Source organism: Marmota marmota, unplaced genomic scaffold, assembly GCF_001458135.2.
Source record: "Marmota marmota marmota unplaced genomic scaffold, marMar, whole genome shotgun sequence".
NCBI classification, from domain to species: domain Eukaryota; kingdom Metazoa; phylum Chordata; class Mammalia; order Rodentia; family Sciuridae; genus Marmota; species Marmota marmota.
Genome location: NW_025999983.1, coordinates 2,112,911 through 2,134,184, shown reverse-complemented (window position 1 = coordinate 2,134,184; position 21,274 = coordinate 2,112,911). Strand labels below are relative to the sequence as shown.

The following is a 21,274-nucleotide window of genomic DNA, read 5'->3' as shown; positions in this document are numbered from 1 at the left end:
GAATGCTTTTTTTAGAGTATCACAGGGATCTTGTATATTTGGAAATTGCCATTTTAAACACATTAAACACATCCTCACAAATTCAATCTAATAGGTTAAGGTAAGTATTAAGAGCTAACTTCTGGAATGAGACTTTGACTCTGATGTGACTTCACCTCTCACCTACCTGGGGGACCTTGACAAGTTTCATAAATATCTGTGTTTCCTTTCTTATATCCACAGAGGTAGTAGACAGTCGCAGAGGTAGTAGACAGTCGACCCACACCATAGCTTCGAAGATTAAATGAGGCGTCACATGTGAAACGTCTGAGTGCTTTCCATAATTGTTAGCTGCTGTTATTATTGCTGGCATTGTTTTGTCGTTGTTGTTAATATGGACATGTCTAAACACAAATGTGATCATGGAAAGAATAAAATTAGGCTGTGAAATAACTGTGAAGAAGAAAGCCATGTGGTTCTTTGTGCTGACCTTGCTGTGTGCAAGTAGGGCGTGGTAAAAATACCTTAGAACTTCTCACCTTGGTTTAAGATAGGCAGCAAGATGAATGTCCCCATCCTTGGGCCTCCTGGAAGGTGCAGACTAGTGAGTGACTCTGGAATGCTGCGCTAAGGCAGTTGTCGCGGATAGTCTGTTCCCCGTGGAAGCAGGAGTGAGTGAAGACAGCGTTCTCACCTCAGCGTCTTTGGTGCTTGGCACTGGATGGAAAACTGCTGTTTTGTTTCTGATAATACTTTAATGTGTGGTTCACTTCTGTGACATAATCTTCCTTTTCTCTTTCTATCATCTGCAAGTTGAAACTGTATTAAGAGTTTTTTTTAGGACATGTGAGAGGAAATGGATATGTTAATAAATGAGAAATACGTTTACAAGTAGGATAGGCATAGTAAAGATATTTGCATTTACGGAAGGAGAAAGGAATGGTATACACGTATTTCTTTAGCATTTTTACCTGTCAGTAGTTGGCCATAGTAGGAAGCCTGGGGAGTAACGGATAATTCATGGCATCACACTGCAGTTCATGCTACTGCAAGCCTCCCCCTCCCGCAGATTTGCTTATGTTCATCTGACTTCTTTATTTAAAATATTTAAGGTCTTCTCACCAAAGAAGTCTTTTCTCTCTCCCTCTTTCTAGAAGGCCAGCAATGAGGCCAACCAGAATGACACAAGCATCTCCTTGTCAGAGGCAAAGAGCAAAAGCAGTCTGCACTCAGTGGCCCATGACAGCAAAATTGGATCTTTCTTAAGCAATGCCACTTCAGAGGTCAAAGACACAGCTGGTCTTTGTCCAGATGAAGATGATTTGGAAGGAGACTCTTTCTTTGATGATCCCATTCCTAAACCAGATAAAACTTACGGTTGGTGAGTAGAATGTTTTTGGATTCTACTGTTCTCAGACTAAAGTTTTAAAGATGTAATTTATCAGTGCTTACATACTGTATTTTTTTAAAAACTACCACTTTTCAGCCCTTTGACTAAGATCAAATGTAAAAACTAATAATTTAAGGGTTCTATAGTTATCAAATCCATAAATATGATCTTATATCATTAAACTTGTTATTTTGTAAAATAATCCCTGATTTATAAAGAAACCAGGTATGACTTATTTCATAGCTAACTATGTATTAAGTGCCTGCCATGTTCCAGGTCAGGCGTAGCAATGCTAGAAAAAGCAAAACTGCCCTCAGGAAGCTCATCTTCTGGCTGGAGTTAGAAAATCAGGAAGAATTACATCAGTGTCTGCCAGATGATGGGGAAATTGTGCCTGTGTGTGTGTGTGTATGAGAGAGAGAGAGAGAGAGAGAGGTGAAGGGGCTGGAGATCATCTGGATTTCAGCATCACATCAGAGAAGGCCTCACGTGGGCACCTCCCTTAGAGGGCGCCAGCTGAGCAAAGAGCCAGAAGAGGCAAGGGAGTCCGCCAGGCAGAATCTGGGCTTGCAGAACTCTGAGGAGAGGAGATGGCATACGCAGAGATGTGGACAGAAAGGGAAAGAGCGTGGACTTTGTATGAGATGGACCCACAGAAGTGGGTCTGGACTAACCATTGAGTGTCTTTCCTCTGAGACTAGAAGGTGTCTGGCTACTGACCTGGGTGGACACAGGATGCCCAGGTAGGGGCTGTGTGGTTCTTTACTGTGGGTCATGGTGAAAGGGATGACAAATGGCTGTTTGGGGAAGTACTTTGAAGTTAGATTCCAAACGACTTGCTGCTAAATGCCAGAGGCCAAGTTAGTATCCACAGTGGTGCCAGGGCTCTTGGCTTGGATCACTATGAAGTTGAAAGCCATCTCCCCAGGTGAAGAGTGGGAAGGGCACTGTGCGTGGCATGGCGGTGGCGTAGGAGCTAGAGCTGCCACAAGGCCTTGAAGCTGGCTGCTGGACGTGCATTCACTGCTGGGCCTGTGCGTCTGTGTTACGGGCATGGCCCAGGCTGGAGATGTGAATGAGGGAGCCATTCAGTTTGTAGGTAATGTTGAACTGAGAGGTTGGAGACCAGCAGAATGACAAGGTTACCCAGGTGATCAAGAAATATGCAGATGGTGGAAAGAGAAAGACAGGGTGTCTTTCCAGGAGGAAGCAGTAGGGAGCATTCCCATGAACACTGCTAAAGTCAGCCACTGGAGTTAGCCACGTTGAGGTCAGCCATGACCTTGATGGGTGATTTTATTGGAGTGGCGTGGCTGCAGATTAAAGGATTAGCATGGGCTCAAGAGGAAACGATTGTAAAAGGTCAACATGATGAGTTGTAAAGGGTGCCGAGGATTGAGGTGGTGGCTAGAGGGCAGGTTATATTCTAAGAAGTAACAGCCCATGTGGGTGCCTCTGAGAAGGGTCTGGATTTAAAATGGAGGAGGATGAGGGGAGGATTCCTGGAACGCTGTCCAGTGGTGGAATCCTGCCCCAGGGCAACAGTCTTTGCCAGAAGAGCAGAGCGCGGGTCTGCTCTTTGGTACAGAGGTGGATGTGGTGCCGTGTACATTCTCGTCTGAGTTGAGTAAGGATGGAGACGGAGGGAGAAGGTGTGAAATCAGACAGGAATGTAAGAAGATCAGACCATGGAGTGTGTGGGTGTGTGCAGCGTGTTGGGCATCCCCCAGATGGGTGCTTGTGATTTGGAAGGGGTGTGCGGCTTTCCAGCAATACGTACATCTGAGTAGTAGTACTTACTAGTTTACTCCTATACTGTCCCTTGGTGCGTTTATGGCTGATGGACAAGGGCTTCTGAAACACATGACACAGACAGTGAAGGTGCCAAACAAGTCAGTGTCGATTGTAAGATATTAAACAGTTCTGAAGAGAGTTGTGCTGGCTTTTTCTTTTTAAAATATTATTTTAGTTGTAGATGGACATAATATCTTAATTTTATTTATTTTTATGTGGTGCTGAGGATCGAACTCAGTGCCTCTCGTGTGCTAGACAAGTGCTCTACCACGGAGCCACAACCCAGTCCTGGGCTGACTATTTACTGACAAGCTTGCTGTGTGGATTTGTGATAGATCTGTAGTCTGTATTGCCTTGTAGGTGTAATTTATTTTATTTTATTTCTTTTCTTTTTTTTTTGGTACAGGGGATTGAACTCAGGGGCACTAGACCACAGAGCCACATCCCCAGCCCTATTTTGTATTTTATTAGAGACAGGGTTCTCACTGAGTTGATTAGTGCCTCGCTTTTGCTGAGGCTGGCTTTGAACTCGCGATCCTCCTGCTTCAGCCTCCCGAACTGCTGGGATTTACAGGGGTGTGCCACTGTGCCCTGCTACTTTATGATTTTGAAGTTATAAAGCGTGTGTGCTTTATTTCCAACCACTGTGTGCATATCCAATTTTTACAAGTTGCTTTTATTCTAGGGGCAAAATAAAAGTGTTAGTGTCAGGACCTAAGATTACTGTTTCACTGTCACTTGCTTCCTGTTAGGAGAAGTGAACCTAGGAAGCCAGCGGGAAGCCTGGCTTCACTCTCAGATGCGCCCCCCTTAAGGAGCGGACTCAGTTCCCTGGCAGGAGCCCCCTCGTTGAAAGACTCTGAAAGTAAGTGCCTAAGGATGGGGGCTTGCCTACGCTGGGTGTTTCTTTCTCTCATTAGGTAGTATATGATTGTTAATTTTTTTAGGATCATCATAAATATAGCCCATAATTTTATCACTTCACCATTTCCTGTTGATATTTTTTCATTTCTTTTTTGATGTAATCACATTCTGTCTCATTCATACTTTGCTTTTTCTCTGCCATCAGAATACTTTTAGGAAGATGGCTTTTTAGCTGAAATGTCACTTTTTTATATATAATGTGTATCTGCACATTATATATATAAAATGTTTATGTGTATATAGTGTATGTATATGCACACAGACTGCCTCCAACGTATGATGGTTTGAGTTGATGATTTTTCAACTTTATGTGAAAGCAGTGTGCACTTGATAGGAACAATACTTTCGGTTTTGAACATGGATCTTTTCCATGGCTAGCAATATGCATGATCCTCTTCTGTGGTGCTGGGTGGTGGCAGTGGACTGCAGCTCCCAGGCAGCCACAGGGTCGCTAGGGAAACACTCTGCTAAGCCGGATTTTGAGCAGGTGAGGCCTATTAAATGTGTTTTTGATTTACAACATTTTTAAACTTGTGCTGGGTTTATTGGATGTAATCCATTGTAAATCAAAGTACATTTGCAATTTTTAAATAATTTCTCTTTTTGGACTTTTAAAATGAGTTGAATTTAAAGTCAGGTAATTTTGAAACTTTTGTTCTGTGGGACCATCGTAATCATCATTGGAACATTAAGTAAAGCATTCTGTTTACATGAACTTGGCTATTCATGTGTAGTGTAGGGGTAAAGTTCCTTGTCAAGAGCATAGTCAAGCTGTGACACCTCTTGCCCTCCTAGCCCTCCCCTCACACGTTAGGGATACAGTGGACTTGGTATACCAGACCACAGTACATATAGGATATCGCCGGTGTGTTTAGAGCATACGAGTACCTCTTGAGAAAGTCTCCCGAGTAGCTACACTAGGAATTTGCACTGTGGGTTTTGTCTAGTTTTGCCATGCTTCCTAATCCTTTTGTGTTACATGGCACAACTGTGAGAATTGCTAGAACCCACACAAGACAGACATTTGGGAAGCTAGCTGTGTGTCCAGTCAGATGGCCTGTGGTGTCCCTTCTCTCCCTGGTTATTGCCACCCTCAAGGAATTCAGGATACTGTGGTCATGTCACTGACAGACTAGAGAATGGTGACTTAGGATGCTGAGAACTAAGGCTGAGGAAATACTACCAGTGAGCAGATCTGCTTGACAAATAAAATAGTACATAAAATAAAATAAAATAAAAATACAGAGGTTCAAAGGAAAAATAAAATTGGTGAAAGTAATTAACTATAGTTCATGCATTGGTGGGACTGCTTATGCAATAGTTGAATAGTGAGATGGTTGTGTTCCAATGAAGAGTATTAATTATTTGTGAATAAATATTGTTTTGGGCTTATAAAAATGTTACAGTAAATAATTTAAGCATTTCTTAATGATGGCATGTAATTTTTTTCTTAGTTCTGGGTTATGTTCCTGTTCTATAGAAGTCTGATATTAAAAAAGAAATTTTGACATGGCTTAGAGAATGTTAATATTTATTTCTTTAATAAATATTCTTTAATGCTAATATTTATTCCTGTTCACAGGTAAAAAGGGAAGCACAGTTTTGAAAGATCTAAAATTGGTCAACGATAAAATTGGATCACTTGGATTAGGTAACTGGATTTCCAGTTTTAGTTTTGATGCTTTAAAGTGATGATATTTTTAGGGTAAATTCTTACATGAAGTGACTCCGTGAGTCTCTATTTGTTCTGTTCATTCAGCAGTTCATCCACATAACCTGTCCAGGTTATACCCTGTGCCAAGGATGGCTGTGGCAGCAACCAGGACAGATGTCTGTCTTGTGGTGCTTGGACTCTAGTAAGGGAGAAGGATGTAGCAGGAACCTGCAGATGTTTCATGTGTTAGAGGGCCGCCTTGTGGGCATGGAAGCCATTGCAGTCAGCTTCACCTGGCCTGGGCATGCCAAGAAGGGCTCTCAGAAAGACTGCTGAGATCTCATGGTCAATTAGCAGATTACCAGGGAGAAGGAAAGAGGTGTCAGTTGAGACTGGGCAGAGTTGGTCAGAGGCAGAGCTCTTCTCTGGATACTGGGAATACAGGGGTCCAGCTTGCAGGGGCTTCAGTCTAATGGAAGGAACAGACTTGTGAAGGGAAAATTATGAGATGTGTTCTGTTATGTGGAGCAGATGTTGGCGATCCTGCTATGAAGGAAATGTTCCTGTGGAAATACAAGGCCCTGTGTGCCATTACTGAACCCTGGGTCACGCGCTGAAAATGCAGTTCTCTGTACTGTGCAAACCACAGGCAGGTCTGACAGGCAGGCCTGGGTGAACCTTGCTGTGTCCCTGATTTGAAGGAAGGTCACAATTGGGCTCTCCGTGGCCATCTCCTGTCCTCTCTGAATGTGAGGTGTGGTTAGGTCCCTGGTCCGTGATGACTCACACCTGGGAGTGATGGAGCATAGCTTCCCAGGCAGGCTGCTTGCCTTTCCAACTGCAGGCAGGTCTGAGGGGGCAGCTCAGTGAGCAACCGCACTCCTGGAGAAATGTCCTGAGTAGGGCAGAGAGCTGGGTTAGTACCTGAAAATCCTGAGGTGGCACTGATTGGGATGGGGGTAAACTGAGCTGCTATTTCATCTGTTAAGTGGAACTAATAATATCTACCTCATTTTAAAGAGTAAATAGGATTTAAATATGCATATGTACATAAATAAAAGTGCAGTGTCCGGCATGGTATATGCCTGACAAACGTTAGTTTCCTTTTTATGTTACTTTGTTCCCCCATTTGCAGCCATTTGCAGAAGAATAGATGTTCCCTGAGCTGCCTGGATTCTTGTTCCACACAGTGCCCTGGAGTCCTCCTGGTAATGGCTGAGTTGCTGGCTGTGCTGCCTTCCTTTCTTTGTGCGTCCTGGTTGCTGGCTGGCCAGCTAGGTGGGCCTATTCCCTTCCCTTCCCTGGTTCCTGCCGTCTGGTGCTGTGGGGACGCAGTAGGCATTCCTTCTGCTGCCTTGGTGATCTGCCCCACCTGGAGACCCCCTGACCATGGCACCTGTCGGCTGCTCTGTCTCTTTTGAGTTCTGGTACTTTTTTGTTCACTCTTGTGATGTTTCCCTTTGTTGCCAAACCTTTTAGCTTTTCTGACTGCTCTATTCTCTTATCAAAGTGAGGGTTTCGCTCTCTGCGTTTGAGGAGGAACTGCATAGAGCTCTTCTCCTCAGTTGGGGAAGAAGGAGGCCACTTTGACTGCAGAGTTGCTGGTAGAGTAGGAAGGTGGTAGGTGTTCTGCCTCACTTTGTCTTCTCTTGGGACTTTGACACACCTTGGTTGGAATTTAGATAGTTCCTACTAGTGTGACATACCAGTTTACTAGCCAGATGTTTGTCACTAAGCAAGACATAAGGATTCAATAGAAACAGAATTTTATTTAGCTTTGTTTAATTATATTGCAACAATATTTTCTGTTTGAGCTTTTTTTCATTGTAAATATAAATTTCATATTCTGGTGGAGTAGTCTAGGATGGTAATGATGGTAGTGATGTGTGCCCAGCACTGTACCAAGAAGTCCCTTTATAAGTGTTTCCTTAGAGGTACGTTTATATCTCCAGGTTTACAGATGAAGAGCCTAGGCTGAGTAACGCCCAGGACCATGTGGCTTTTAGAATATGATACATTGCCTAAGAGCCCTTAGTGATTGTGCTTTACTCCCTAGACATTATTTAAAGCTTATTTCAGTGGGAAAATAAATTCTGAGTTTCATAAAAACAATTGTAAATAAAGTTTTAGAACACAACCTGTTTTGTTTTGGTAAATATTAATCTAAGGTATGCAAATGGAAATAAGAGACAATTAGCATGTTTGGAGGAGGAGTCGGTATAAAGGCATTCCTGCACCCGCTGTCTGACGGGTCACAGTGTAGGGGATGCTGCAGCAGGGCCGCACCATCTGGAAACCGGAACCTTCGGGAATGTTACATGTCTTGTTTATGATACTCATGATATGGATAATAGGGCGTACATCAATCAGTAATAAAAGTACATATTGCCTGAGATTGCAGGAAAATGCCCAGAATGAGACTAAGGATACAATTAAGACATGCCCCAAGGTGTATTTCAATATCAGGATACAAACAATAGTGTTATTCCTCAAGCCTAAGCAACAAGAAATGTTTATCCTACCGTTAACCATTTACACACACACACACACACACACACACCCCGTCCTAAAGCCACAACCTGTACAACACCTAGCTACAGAAAAACAATTGCTGTGCCCACAGTTCAAGGACCACCGTATATAGCTTACTTAACTAAAGGAGGATTATGGTATCCCTCTCTTGAGGGCAAGAGGCTAATAAAAATACATTCCCCCCACCAACACACCCTCCTTTGCCTTACTCAGGAATTTATGATGAAAATGGGAAACACATAGTTAATATTAATGGCAAATGAGTTGAGGTGTAGAGCCTGCCCTTCAGTTAAAGATTACAAAGATGTAAGACTTGGTGCGCTTTGACCAAGGAAACTCTGTAAGAAAGCAGTTAAATAGGTCATATTAAAAAAGGAAATTTCTTTGGAAATTAAAAATAAAATAATGTAAAATTAACATAGACATATTTTAGAGGTACTTCAGAGTAGTAGGCTTTTTAAGTAACAGACTTTCACTATTTTAGTGTTTTTTACTGGGATTTTAGTTTAGAAGTAAGAAAGCTTACCAATAATCATAAGTATGCTTTAAAGTTAAAGGTTAATGAAATAATTATTGGTATAAAAGTGAATAATAGGTCTGGAGACATGTAGTCTAGTTGTGTCACCTAGCACCTAGTGATGTGAACACGCAAAAGCTTAATCATGATTGGCTAAAGTTACAGGAAAATATTTTAAACAATGTACTCAATAGCTTAGGTAATCAATGTATGTCAGAAAAGATAGTAACTCTTGAAAATTATGAAAATCAAAGAAGTTTCAGGCTGTGAAGCTGTCCATTAACTGCCTGGAAAAACGCCTGTAAAAAAGATATAAAAATAAGGGTCCCTCTAGGGGCAGCAGATTTTTTCTGAAGGCTGCTTATAACTTGCAACCAGTCGTCCCATCTCCTCTTCTTCTGCTGACACCACTCCTCCTTCAGGATCCCTGGACCCTTGCCGGGGCTGGACCCTGGCAAGGAGTCACTAAACTATGTAAAGGGCCAGCTAGTAGATATTTTAGGCTTTGTTGGCCACATGTAGCCTATGTTACATATGTATGAATATTTATATTCCTTAAAAATGTAAAAGCCAATCTGAGCTCATAGACTGAGCAAAACCAGGTTACTGTCTGGAGGTGGAGTGAAAGAAAGAAGTCCAGGCCAGAGATGACCAGGATCAGGTCTTGGGTGGAGGCAGGTGGGTGGCATGGGGTAGGGAGGAGAGACTATCAGGAAACACAGACAAGAATCATTGGCCTGTGGTCAGAATTTTGCTAACACCCAGTTTAAAGAAATGTAAATCTGTTGTGTTCATGACGTGCATTTTGACTTGACTTGCTATTCCAGATTCCAGTAGTGCTGTGTAGTAAGTGTTTCACCAGGAAGTCAGAACCCAGTGTGTTTCACGTTGCTCAGTAATTGTGGTATGTTTTGCATTAGCTACATGTGGGAAGGCAGCTGTCATCGTGGCTCTGACACTAACCTGCCTCGGTTTCCTCTTCTATTCTGTGTTGATATTCACAGTAAGGGACAGTGATCAGTCCTTGGAGGCTCTCAGGCTTTATTAGCTGCTAATGCTGTTTGTTTCTTGGCCTTGTAAACCTGTCACCTGTGTGGTTTGTTGAAAAAGATTTCTTCCCTTCTCCCCTTCCTGTGCCCTGCTTGACAGTGCCTGCTTTCTGTCAAGCACTTGTAGCCCCTTAACCTTTGAGGCTGCCAGTGGAGACAGGCTTTGTATTCTAGAGAGGAAAGCAGCCTGGAAACTTGTCCCCACCTATTGCATATGGCCAGGGACCCCCCTCATTGCCTGATAGTTTGGGTGTTCCACTAGCAATGACTCTTGCTTTCTTCATTTACTTATAGTCTCCTCCCCACCTCCTCACACCCACTTGTCTTATCTGTAGGTCACTGGTTCAACTGGAGACCTTACCCCAGTTATCTCAGGCCTTGCTGTCCACAGTAGCTTCTGATTTCCTTTATTAGCCATCAGTGTGTGCATGGGAAAGCACATCAGATATTGCTGCCCTGGTCTCTTTGACTCCTTCACCCTCTCATTAGCTTCCTTTGGCATTTAGGCCTAAATCCGACCTTGGCCCTCCAGGGCCTGAATGTTCTGATGCCTGCTGGCTCTGTCTACCCCCATAGACTATCCTGTGGTTAATGGAGCTTCCTCCTGGTTATTTAAACAACCACTCCTCTGTCTCCAGGACTTTGCATGTGTTTTCTCTTCCTGGAACACACTGTCCTCCAGAATTTGCATCTCTGTGGCTTTCGTTAGGTTTTAACTCCATTGCTGTCTCAGTTCTTTCCACTCACTCTAAGCAGCCTTGGGTTTGTACCCCTGTTCATTGCCTCTTTCTTCTTAGAGTGTTGGCAGCTCTACGTGCAGGGGACCTAGGTCATTCATATTTGATAAATGGACTATAGTACTTGTGTACTGTAAGGAGCATTACTTTGTCTAACTGCCATCAGAACTTGGGTTCCCTCAACAGTTCAAGAGACATAGACGGATCTGAGGACCTAGGACAGTGCCAGCAGCTTCTTTGAATAGTTTGCCCTTGAGCCAGAGCTTCTTGATCTGCATCTTCCCCTTGTAGGTCCTACATCATTCTTGTTCATCTTCTGCTCACAGTTTAAGCAGCTCTCATGCACCTCCAACCCTCTTTCCTCAACTAACCCTCAGAAGATGTGGAAGGGAAGGAAAGCTAATTTGTAAATTGGTCCTCAATTGCCCTGGGTTGGGCTAGGGTTGTAGTTCAGTGGCAGAGAACTTGCCTAGCAAGTGTGAGGCACTGGGTTCCATCCTCAGCACCACATATAAATAAATAAATAGAAATTACACAGGTCCATCAACAACAATGACAACAAAAAAAATCTTTAATATGTAATCTTTTTTTAAAATCTTTATTTAAAAAAACATAGCCCTAGGTCTTCTTGAAGGTGCTCACTCTGTCAGCCTCAGGTACACCTGGAGAAAACTGTAGCACTGCTTCATCAGCATCTCTCTCTCCTGAGGTTCTCCTTTGTTCAGACCTTAATGTGGACCAAGATCTGTGTCAAGCACTTTATGTGCATGAAAATATATGTTAACCCTGTGATTGGTGTGGATTTGATTGTTCTTGGGCACAGCCACAGAAGATCACCAAGGCCCCCTGGGTTCTGGGGCTGTTGGAGCTCAGCGCTGTTGGGCTGGAGCTGGTCCACTGATGTGATCCTGCCTCTTCACACCATGGGGGTCATACTTGAGTCTTAACAACAGCAGTTGGCTTAGAAGTTTCAGTGGTTCACAGCAGGTAACCAGAGGGGCTGACAGCAGTGAGCTTGCTGCTGCCAAGCTCCATCCAGTCAAAGGGGCAGCATGAAGAGCATACCCTCTGAGGGCTAGAGTAAAGGCAAGGTGCAGCTCACCCCCCAGGAGACGGGGTGACCACTTGGGACAGCTCTTGTCATTGTCTTCATAGTGATGGAAAAGGTGTTGTTTCTGATCTTAAGTCTTCTCTCTTAATGATGCATTATAGTTCAGTCATGTATATTGTTTTGGCAGGAAACATGTTGTAGATAAATTATGCGGTGTTTATGTAAATGTAACATATCTTTTCTTAAACTTATCAGGGACTGGAGAAGATGACGACTATCTTGATGATTTTAATAGGTAAGAAAAATGGACAATCATTTGTAACTTCTGAATATAGACAAATGTGACAAGGTGATATTAGGATTTTAGTATATTTGATTCTCTTGTTCATATTAATTGAAGGTGAATAAAAGATGGTTAATCCAAAGTTGTAGTTTTGGAGCATGCTCTTCATCTTACATTATTAATACACGGACATCTGCATCATGTTGATGCTGGTAAGAATGAGATAAAGAGCTGACATGGAGCAGTTGAGGCGAGTCACGTGGGTGCAGGTAGTGCCATGCCATGAGTGCACTCTATCGCTTTCTTTCCTCTTGATGGTGAGAGTGGCCTGTATTAAGTTTTTTTTAAAATGGCCCTTTCCAATTATTTTTCTAATTCTGATGCTATTTCTTAATATTTTATGTCAGATAACCTTAAAAACATAAAAATAGTCCAGACATTGCCTAATAGTTTGGAAGTAATATTTGTTGTTGGGCTGACTGGAAATTTTAAATTAGATGACAAAGAGTTTTACCTTGACATTTTTTATTGCATTTGGAAATATGTATTCATTTTTAGCATATAAAATTAGCGTATAGTTGTTTTGAGAGAGTGTGATGTAGTAGATGAAATCTTAGAAATCTGGGTTTGTTTTCTTGCCATTGTGTTCAGAAAGTCACCATTGAACCTTGGTTTTCTCCTCCAAACTGTTGAGGTGGTTACTGAGATATTAGTGAGGTGATATGTGTGACACTGATATTGAATGTTATAGTTTACTCAGAGGATTAAGATTAATGTGTGTGCACATTTGAAGAATGTTAGCTCTTCTTTTCAGAGTTCTTACTTTTCTTTCTTTTCTCCTCTTGGAATTAGTGCCAGCCGTCGCTCAGAAAAAAGCGAACTAAGTATTGGTGAAGAAATTGAAGAAGACCTGTCTGTGGGAGGAGACGACATCAATACCAGTGATAAAGTATGGTGTCACATATTCCTGGGGAATGCTGTTTTTGCCTATTTGTTGATTTACTGTAAAGCTTCAGAATTTCTGCTGATCCATAGAGATAGAGTTGAAAGCTGTGAGAAGTTCATGACAGAGTTACCTGTTCCAAATCTCTTACGAACGTCTGTAATGAATACGTAGAGTTGCTTTCACTTGCTGTTTGTATGGGGGCCCGTGTGCCTCCAACATGTCTGAGTTGTTCTGGGTGCTGGGCTTAGCAGTGGGTCAAATGCCAGGGTGGATCAGCTGGAGTCAGAGTGGCCTACTTGGTGTGTAGGCAGAGGTAGGGTGGAGCCTGTGGTCGTCTTGGGGCCAGTGGAGACTCCGGAGCAGGTGAAGCAGGGCCACGCTGGAATCATCAGCAGTGAGTACAAGGGCACATAGCACGTCCAGTCAGCATTTATAGTCGGAAGTCCTACTTGAGGTCCACTCTTGAGCTTCTCATGCATTAGAGAAGAGAGCATCTGGATGCTTCGCTGTGGCCCCACTTCTCAGGATCACATCTCTCCGTGGCTGGTGTGGGTCTGCCTTGCTATGAGGTGGCTGCTCTTCCAGAATGAGGTGGCTTTGCACAGGTCTGCGATTATCACATGGGGAAAAGGCCTGCAGGAAAGCCCTCATTTGACCATGAAACACCATGGTCCAAGCCGGCTGGGTCTGTGTTTGCATTCTCACTTTCTTAGGTGGGCTTCCACCTTCCGTCCTGGTGTCTTTATTTATGAGGTGGAAGCACAGATACTACTTATGGAATTGTTGTGAAGGCTGTGTGATAATTTGTAAAGTAGGGTGCCTTCTCTAATTCTGGATACACTGTAGACTTAAATTGTCTGCCTTTTCCCCTTCATCCTGGGCCACCTGTGAGAGGCCTCCAAGTAATACCAAAGAAACTACAGAGGATCGCTCCCCGTCAGTTTTCTTGATGGAGTTAATGTTGTAGAGATCAGCCATGGACTCACACGTGTGAAAATAGGGGTAGGAGCGTGAAGTGGAAGACTTTGGAGTAAGTGATGGCTGAGCCTTGATTTGTGAATTGGCGAGGGGAGAGTCGATGTGGTCTCCAGTCGGCCACTGGAGGCTGTGAGCGGCCTTGGGGGGCAGCTGCCAGGCTTGGCTTTCTTGGCTTTGTTCATTGTTGGTCACCCTCTCTGAGTTTCTGTGCCCTGGGAATTTTCCCCTGCAGCTGAACTTGAGGTGATTGTGCTGTTTTACAGCAGCCTTGCATGTGGAGTGGATTTGTGACAGCTGTACTTCATCAGCTAGTGTTTTTTAGAAAGTTGTGTGCAGAGAATTAATACTATGCATTTGAAGAATACAAAGAATACAAGGAATTTTTTTAATGGTTTTTTTTTAATTGTAGTTGTACACAATACCTTTATTTTATTTATTTATTTTTATGTGGTGCTGAGGATCAAACCCAGGGCCACTTGCTAGGCAAGTGCTCTACTGCTGAGCCACAACCCCAGCCCTGCTGTAGAGTTTTTTGCTGAGGTGACCAAACCCAGCTCTGCATGAGCCAGTAGGTGGTGTAGAAAGTATGCTGTTAGTGGCTATGAGAACCAAGGTATCTCTGTGGAGTGGCCATGTTTGGTACGTGGGTCTGCTTTTGAGTCCAAGCTTTTTGACTTGCAAACTTGGACAAGTTATTTAAATTTTGGGCCTTAGCTTTCTCATTTATTTTGCAAGGGGGTGATCGTTATGAACATTAGAAATAAGTGTGTGAAGCTTACAGTTCAGTTTCGGCCGAATAGGCATTCAATAAAGGGTCGCTAATCCTGCTGTTTTTGTTATAGCCATAAATAAGATACAAACTCCTTCCTTGATTTCTCTACAGGGTCATGGAGAAAAGTCATGCACATAATGTTTGAAAATTCAAGGTAGAAAGTGAGAAGTGCTGCTAAATGCCTGTTATTTGTGAGCTTATGAAAATTCAAAAGTGGGAACTGATGTTCCACTGGATTTGACAGATGGCTAATTAGGTTTTGTTAGGTGGGAGCAGCATGGAAAGCTGGGGCCGGAGAACACAGGGCCACTTGAGGGTGCCACGCAAAGGGATGCAGTGATGGGGGTCTGCCCAGAGCCAGCAAGCACAGAGGCTCAGGGTGGCCAAGGAAAGGGCCACGCCCTCCTGAGCTTGGTGCCCTGGGCTTCCTGTCAGTGGGAGTGACCTAGTGAAGCAGGCACGTGAACATGTGCACTCCAGCTGTTCTTCAATTGTGGTTCCGAGTTCTTCATTGTCCATTTGTATGTAGCTTCTGCCACAGAGATCATTGTTTCCCTTTCAGGACTCAAAATGTTTTAGGAATTCTTATTTTGTGACATGAAAAATCTGTTTTTATAGTGTTGAACAAAGATGACTACTTGGAATTCTAATTCTAAAACTAGTAATGTAGGGAAGCCACTTATTTCCAGTTAACCTTTGTTCTTACAGTTTCCTTTCAAGGTAGCCACCTGAAATTAAGCTGATTTCTTTGGAAGTGGTTTGGTTATTGTGGTCTCTTTCTTTTTTTTTTTTTAATTTAAATTAATACATAAAAGTTTTAAAAGATACATATTTGACAAATGTACACATTGTACTGTTTTTTTTTGTTGTTGTTGTTCCAGGATATGGAACTGAGGGGCACTCAACCACTAAGCCCAGTCCTCAGCTTTTTTTTTTTTTTTTTTTTTTTTTTTGTATTAGAGACAGTCTTGTTGAGTTGCTTAGGGTCTCATTACGTTGCCGAGACTGTCTTTGAACTCAAAATTCTCAGCCTCCTGAGCCACTGGGCTACAGCATGCATTTGCCACCACTCCTGGCTTGTGCGATGTGTAAATCAGTTTTAAGTGTATCTCTTCAAATATTTCTTTATGGTGAAAACATCCATAAATTTCTTCTTATACTTTTTTGAAATATATAGTTCATTATCATGATCTGTAGTCACCTACAGTGCAGTAGCTTGCCAGAACTTCTTACTCCCTGTAACTATGACCCAGCACTTAGGTGAGCCTGTCTGCATTCCCCAACCCCACCCTGCCCTCGGGTGGCCACTGCTGTACTTTCCACTCCTCTGAGACCAGCTGTGTTAGATTTTTCGTGAGTGGGATCCTGTGTCTTTCTGTGCTGGCTGAGTTCCCTTAGTGTCATGTCGTCAAGGTTCACCCATCAGTTTCTTTTTTATGATTGAATAGCCTTTCATTGTGTATATGAGTCACATTTCTTCATCCATCGTCAGTTAATGGACACTTGTTTCCATTTTTTGGCTGTTGTGAATAGTGCTCCAGTGAACATGGGAGTGCAGATATATCTTTTCAAGGTCCTAATTTTATTTCTTTTGGAGATATGCCTGGGTGTGGGATTGCTGGATCATAAGGGCATCTGTTTTTAATTTTCTGAGGCCCCTCCACATTGTTTTCCACAATGGCTGTACAGTTTACATTCCCACCAGCAGTATGTGTGCGTTCCAGAACTTGTTTCTTTTCTTTTCCATCATATCCCTTATTAGTGGAGTGAGGTGACAACCTCATTTTGGTTTTGATTTGCATTTACTTGATGATTAATTATGTGAGCATTTTTGACACATCTCTTGGTCATTTGTATGTTTTCTTTTGAGAAATGTCTGTTTAGGACTATTGTCTGTTGGTTATTTTATTTTTTGCTTATGAGTTTTTTGAGTTCCTTATATAGTCTGGATGTCAATCCCACATCAGACACAATAGTTTGCAAGGATTTTCTTCCATTCTATAGATTGTCTCTTCACTCTTGTTTTCTTTGTTGTGCAGAAGTGTTTTATGTAATGTGTGTTTTGTCTGTGCTTTTTGGGTCATCTTCAAAAAATCCTTGCCCATTCCAATCCCCCTTTTTCTTCTAGTAGATACATATAGTTTCAGATCTTACATTAAAATCTTTAATCCATTGTGTTGATTTTTATAACTGGTGAGAGATAAGGGTCTACTGTATGTGAGTACCCAGTTTTTCCAGTGCCATTTATCTAGAGAGATACAGAAAAGGCATTTGGTAAAATTTACCATCCTCTCATGATTAAAAAAAAAAAAAAAAAAGACTGAAAAACTAGGTATAGAAGGAACGTACCTCAACATAATAAAGCCATGTATAATAAGCCAACAGCCTACATTATGCTGAATGAGGAAAAGCTGAAAACTTTCTCTCTAAGCTCTGGAATAAGGCAAGATGCTCACTTCATAGTGCAAGAAGGCCCAGGCAGAGCAATCAAGCAAGAGAAAGGGCGTCCAGATTGTAAAGGAGAAGTCAAGTTGCCACTATTGCAGAAGCATTGGTCTTAAATGCTATAAAACCCCATAGACGCCACAAAAAAACTTAGGACCAATACGCAAATTCAGCAGTTACGGGGTACAGAATCAATATGCAAAACTCAGTAGTGTTGCTGTATTACCTGAAATAGAAATCAAGAAAGCAGCCTTCAAAAGCCTGGAGTGACTGAATTATCTATATTAAGAAAGATTGTCTTCTAGACCACAAATTTTCCTGTATTCACTCTTGTCTATAGTTTAGAATCAGTATTAATATAGTACTTGATTGTTTTGCAAATAAAATGGAATACCTTACCTGTTTTATTCTGTAATAATGATAGCAGGAGGACATGGAGTTCCAGGGTATCTGGATCTGTTTTTATAATCTGTAGGCTTTTCTGTCATTTTCAGGTTTTTGGTTTTTATTTTTTATTTGTGTGTGTGTGTGAAAACCTCAGTTAAGATTTCTAATAATTTTCCTTGTGATAGTTTTACACGAGGACTATATTTGGATCAAGAGTGAGAGAGCTTATTTATTCAAAAGGGTTTTATTCCTAACTTAACATTTCTCTATACTGAAAGATTAATGAAATGGGAAGATGTATTGGGGGCAGAGGAACAGATAAGAGTGCATCTCAGATCTCAAGAGGGGACTGTGTCCTTCCTGTCGTGTATCGTGGTCCTGTGTAACATGTAGTGGTTCAGGGTTGGCCCACTCTCCCCCTGAGAGGCCACTTACTAGTCTTTTCAGGCATACAGTTTTGTCCTAACTACTTGGCTTTGCCTGGAATTGGGAACACAGCTGTAGATGGTGCTTAGGGCATGGTTTGAAGTCCTGAGGACCTTCCCTGCTGTGGTAGCTGGTTCATGCAGATGAGGGTGGGTCTGGGTGGGGCTGAGAAGGCATGCCACCATTCCTGTGTCTTGGAGCATGTGTCACCCTTGGATTTTCCATGCTGTTAAGAACATCAGCCTAAGAAGTTTACAAAAATGAATATGTCCATTTTGGCTGGTTAGTGCTTAAGCAGAATTAGTGAATGCTCATTTGTACAGCGCTGGTGTCCCCAAAGCTGGAGTACAAGGCTCTGGCCAACCTTGGGGTCCTGGGTCCGCCTGCCTCACTGCAGCCACCAGCAGGCTGACCGACTCCAGCTTCCATGAATTCAGTGTTAGCAGGTATCGGTTGGGCCTGAAGTTTGATGTTAGGAACTTAAGGTGCATACCATTATTTAAAAACACAGTAGGCAATAGTAGTTTTCAAGTGAGAAATCTGAACATTTTCAATGAATTTCAGTAATGCTTATTTGGGTAAAATTTAGTTTTAGAGACCTGGCAATTCAGACACCTTTGCTATCAACAGAATCACATACTGGGGCTGTGCTCACCTAAGGAGATTTTGTGATGTCTTCCATGGATTTCAGTTTCTTAAATTGGTTTAAGGTCTCTAGGATGTTGTTTCCTTTCTTTTTAATTTTCACTTGAAATATTTGCGAGTATAATCAGTACAAAGCACTGAACTCAGAAGGTTGTGCTGATTTTCTTTAGCCATAGGATTTGAGGCAAATCCCTTCTCAACATTTCAGTTTTACCACCTATCTCAGGAGTTTTAAATATGAAGCAAATATAGAATAAAAAATGTTTAAATTATAGCATTCTGTATTTTTTTTAAATTAAGATGCTATCCACATTGTGATACTAATTCTTTCCTTTCTTTTGAACAACAAAGCTTGATGACCTCACACAAGACCTGACTGTCTCCCAGCTCAGTGATGTCGCGGATTATCTGGAAGATGTTGCATAGACATGAAGAGGAGGTCTTCTAATTAACAAAGGACAAAGGACTGATCAGCTCCATATTTTTTTTTCCAGACAATCACTCTTTGCTGGAATGTCTATTCCCTGTTGGTGCCTTGCATTTCAAAAAGACTGCAGATATTTTTAAAAATTAGCTTTTCATTTTACTGAACAAAATACTTCCTGTATGAGCCCATGTGTGGAAGATGTAATATTCCTAATCTGGCCTAGCTGTATGTTTCTCTGGAAGTTGACTGACTGCTTTCAGGCTCATCACAGGGAGGGACCCATGGAAACGTCAGTATCACGAGCATAAGGAGCGGTGTCAATAAAGCCATAGGTTTGCACAACTCTGCTGCAGTGGTCTTTGGAGCCTTAGCTTCAGCCATCTGAAAACGAAAGCTTCCTTACCACTTAGTATGTTTTGATATTAGGTGGTTCTGCACATAGATCCAGTAAATTTGTGATACTGAAGTATATTGATGTAAGTAGATTTGATGTATCAACTTTATTTTGTATTTCCTTCCTTTTGGAAGGTTTGTTAGACCATTAAGGTTATATTAAAGTACTCTTGTGTGTGCTATTTAGTTTTGTTTATTTAAAAGAAATCTAGAGTGGTTTTGACCTTTAATTCTTTGACTTGTCAGTAACAGTTAACATTTACGGTCACCATGTCTCCTCTTGTCCACGTAGGTAGCTTTAGGCACAGTCCTCTTTGTTGCAGCTGCAGCTTCTTACTGTACAGATGCCTTGAAACATAGTAAATACCAAAGTGCATCTGAAACCACTAAGCAGTGCTTTCATTTCAGATCTGTAAGTCGATGTTTAAATCCAAATTGGAATGAAACAGTAGTAATGGCCTAAGACCATATATATTCAGTTTGACAAGCTTTATATATTGTACATAATTTCACTGTAAACCCTTTAAAAACAGAGCCAGTAGTAGAATTTCCAGCAGTCTCATTTATACCAACATGCATTGTGCTGCTGTGATGTAGGTCACTGACATTTGTAATGTTACTAAGATTTTAAAATGTGCAAGTAAGAAAAACAGAAGTGGTGCGGTGTGTTCATGTGAATACAAGCTGTGAAGGTGTTAATTTTTGTACTTTTTATTTCACATACGACTTATTAAAAAGTTACCTTTATTAATAAAAAGAGCAAATAAGGCATAGTTGGTGGGTCACGGTAAGTGACAGACTGAGTTGCATAATGCCAGTTTTCCATTTTGTATTAACTGAAGAATTGCAAAAATATTTATCAGGCCCTAAAATGTAGAGGAAATGAAAATTTAAAGAGGATCAAGGCTATCTAACCTTAGAATCTGGCTAAGTAAAACTGAGCTGTAAACATCAAGAGGAAGTAGGACAGAAAATGGGCCAGGCGTCCTGGAACCCCCACGTTTCTGTCCTCAGTTTGTGGGCCCCTATCTGTCCCAGTCAGCTTTTCAGGTTTGAAAAATAGCACTGCATGAAGATGGAACTGGGCTTAATACAGTCTGCGTCTGCGTTTCCTGGGGAACGTGTCATCTGTGTGAGCACTTTCTAAAAACTCTGGTCCTCTGGAGTCTGAATCAGTGTGTGATTTTTTTTTTTTTTTGGTGGTGCTGGGAATGGAACCCAGGGCCTCACACATGCCAGGCGGATGCTCTACTACTGAGCCACACCTACAGCCCATGGTCCATTTTTGGTGGAAGCTACATTTCAGTGCAGTTATGTGGGAGCAGAGCAGGATGTGGCTATTTAAATTTATGGAAAGCTTTGAAACAATAGCATCTGAAATTTGTCCTTTTCTGTTTCTCATAGACTCTGACCTTTCAGTGATATTTTGGAGGGTGGGGAGAAAATGCAAGATTAATCACTTCTCATCAGCACTATATAACAGATTACTGAATGATTTTGAAATTTAAAATTGAACTATGGAGAAGTTTTCACATGTATTCCTTGCTTAGATATTATTACCCTGTTAAAACTTACAATGTGAAGTTATAGGTTTTGTGTTTGATTAGTGTTTTCTTTTTGTTTAAAAAAATATATTAAAATATTAACTCATGAGACACATATCTTATGACAACTTATATTTTACAGTGTTTTGTGTTTTTTTATGGTGCTTTGGATCAAACCCAGGGCTTCATATGTCCTAGGCAGTCCCTCTGCCATGGGGCCTTACAGTGGCATTTCAGAGAAGTGCTAGCTTTCCTTTTTTGAGGGGTCGGCAGGGGCGGGGGGTACCAGGGATTGAACTCAGGGGCACTCGACCACTGAGCCATGCACATCCCCAGCCCTATTAGAGACAGGGTCTCACTGAGTTGCTTAGCACACCTCCCTTTTGCTGAGGCTGTCTTTG

At 41.9% G+C, this 21,274-nt stretch overlaps 1 protein-coding gene across 1 annotated transcript in view; it reads left to right on the top strand.

Annotated features, from left to right (window-relative positions):
• The window catches only part of Cep43 (centrosomal protein 43), a 39,712-nt gene extending 18,707 nt beyond the window's left edge, over positions 1-21,005 (top strand). The window contains exons 8-13 of the mRNA XM_015498674.2: positions 1,134-1,360; positions 3,916-4,028; positions 5,670-5,738; positions 11,883-11,922; positions 12,763-12,859; positions 18,861-21,005. Coding sequence (XP_015354160.1) covers positions 1,134-1,360; positions 3,916-4,028; positions 5,670-5,738; positions 11,883-11,922; positions 12,763-12,859; positions 18,861-18,935 — 621 coding nt within the window. The 3' untranslated portion in view covers positions 18,936-21,005. The remainder of the gene's footprint in view (positions 1-1,133; positions 1,361-3,915; positions 4,029-5,669; positions 5,739-11,882; positions 11,923-12,762; positions 12,860-18,860) is intronic.
• Positions 21,006-21,274: the final 269 nt, after the last annotated feature.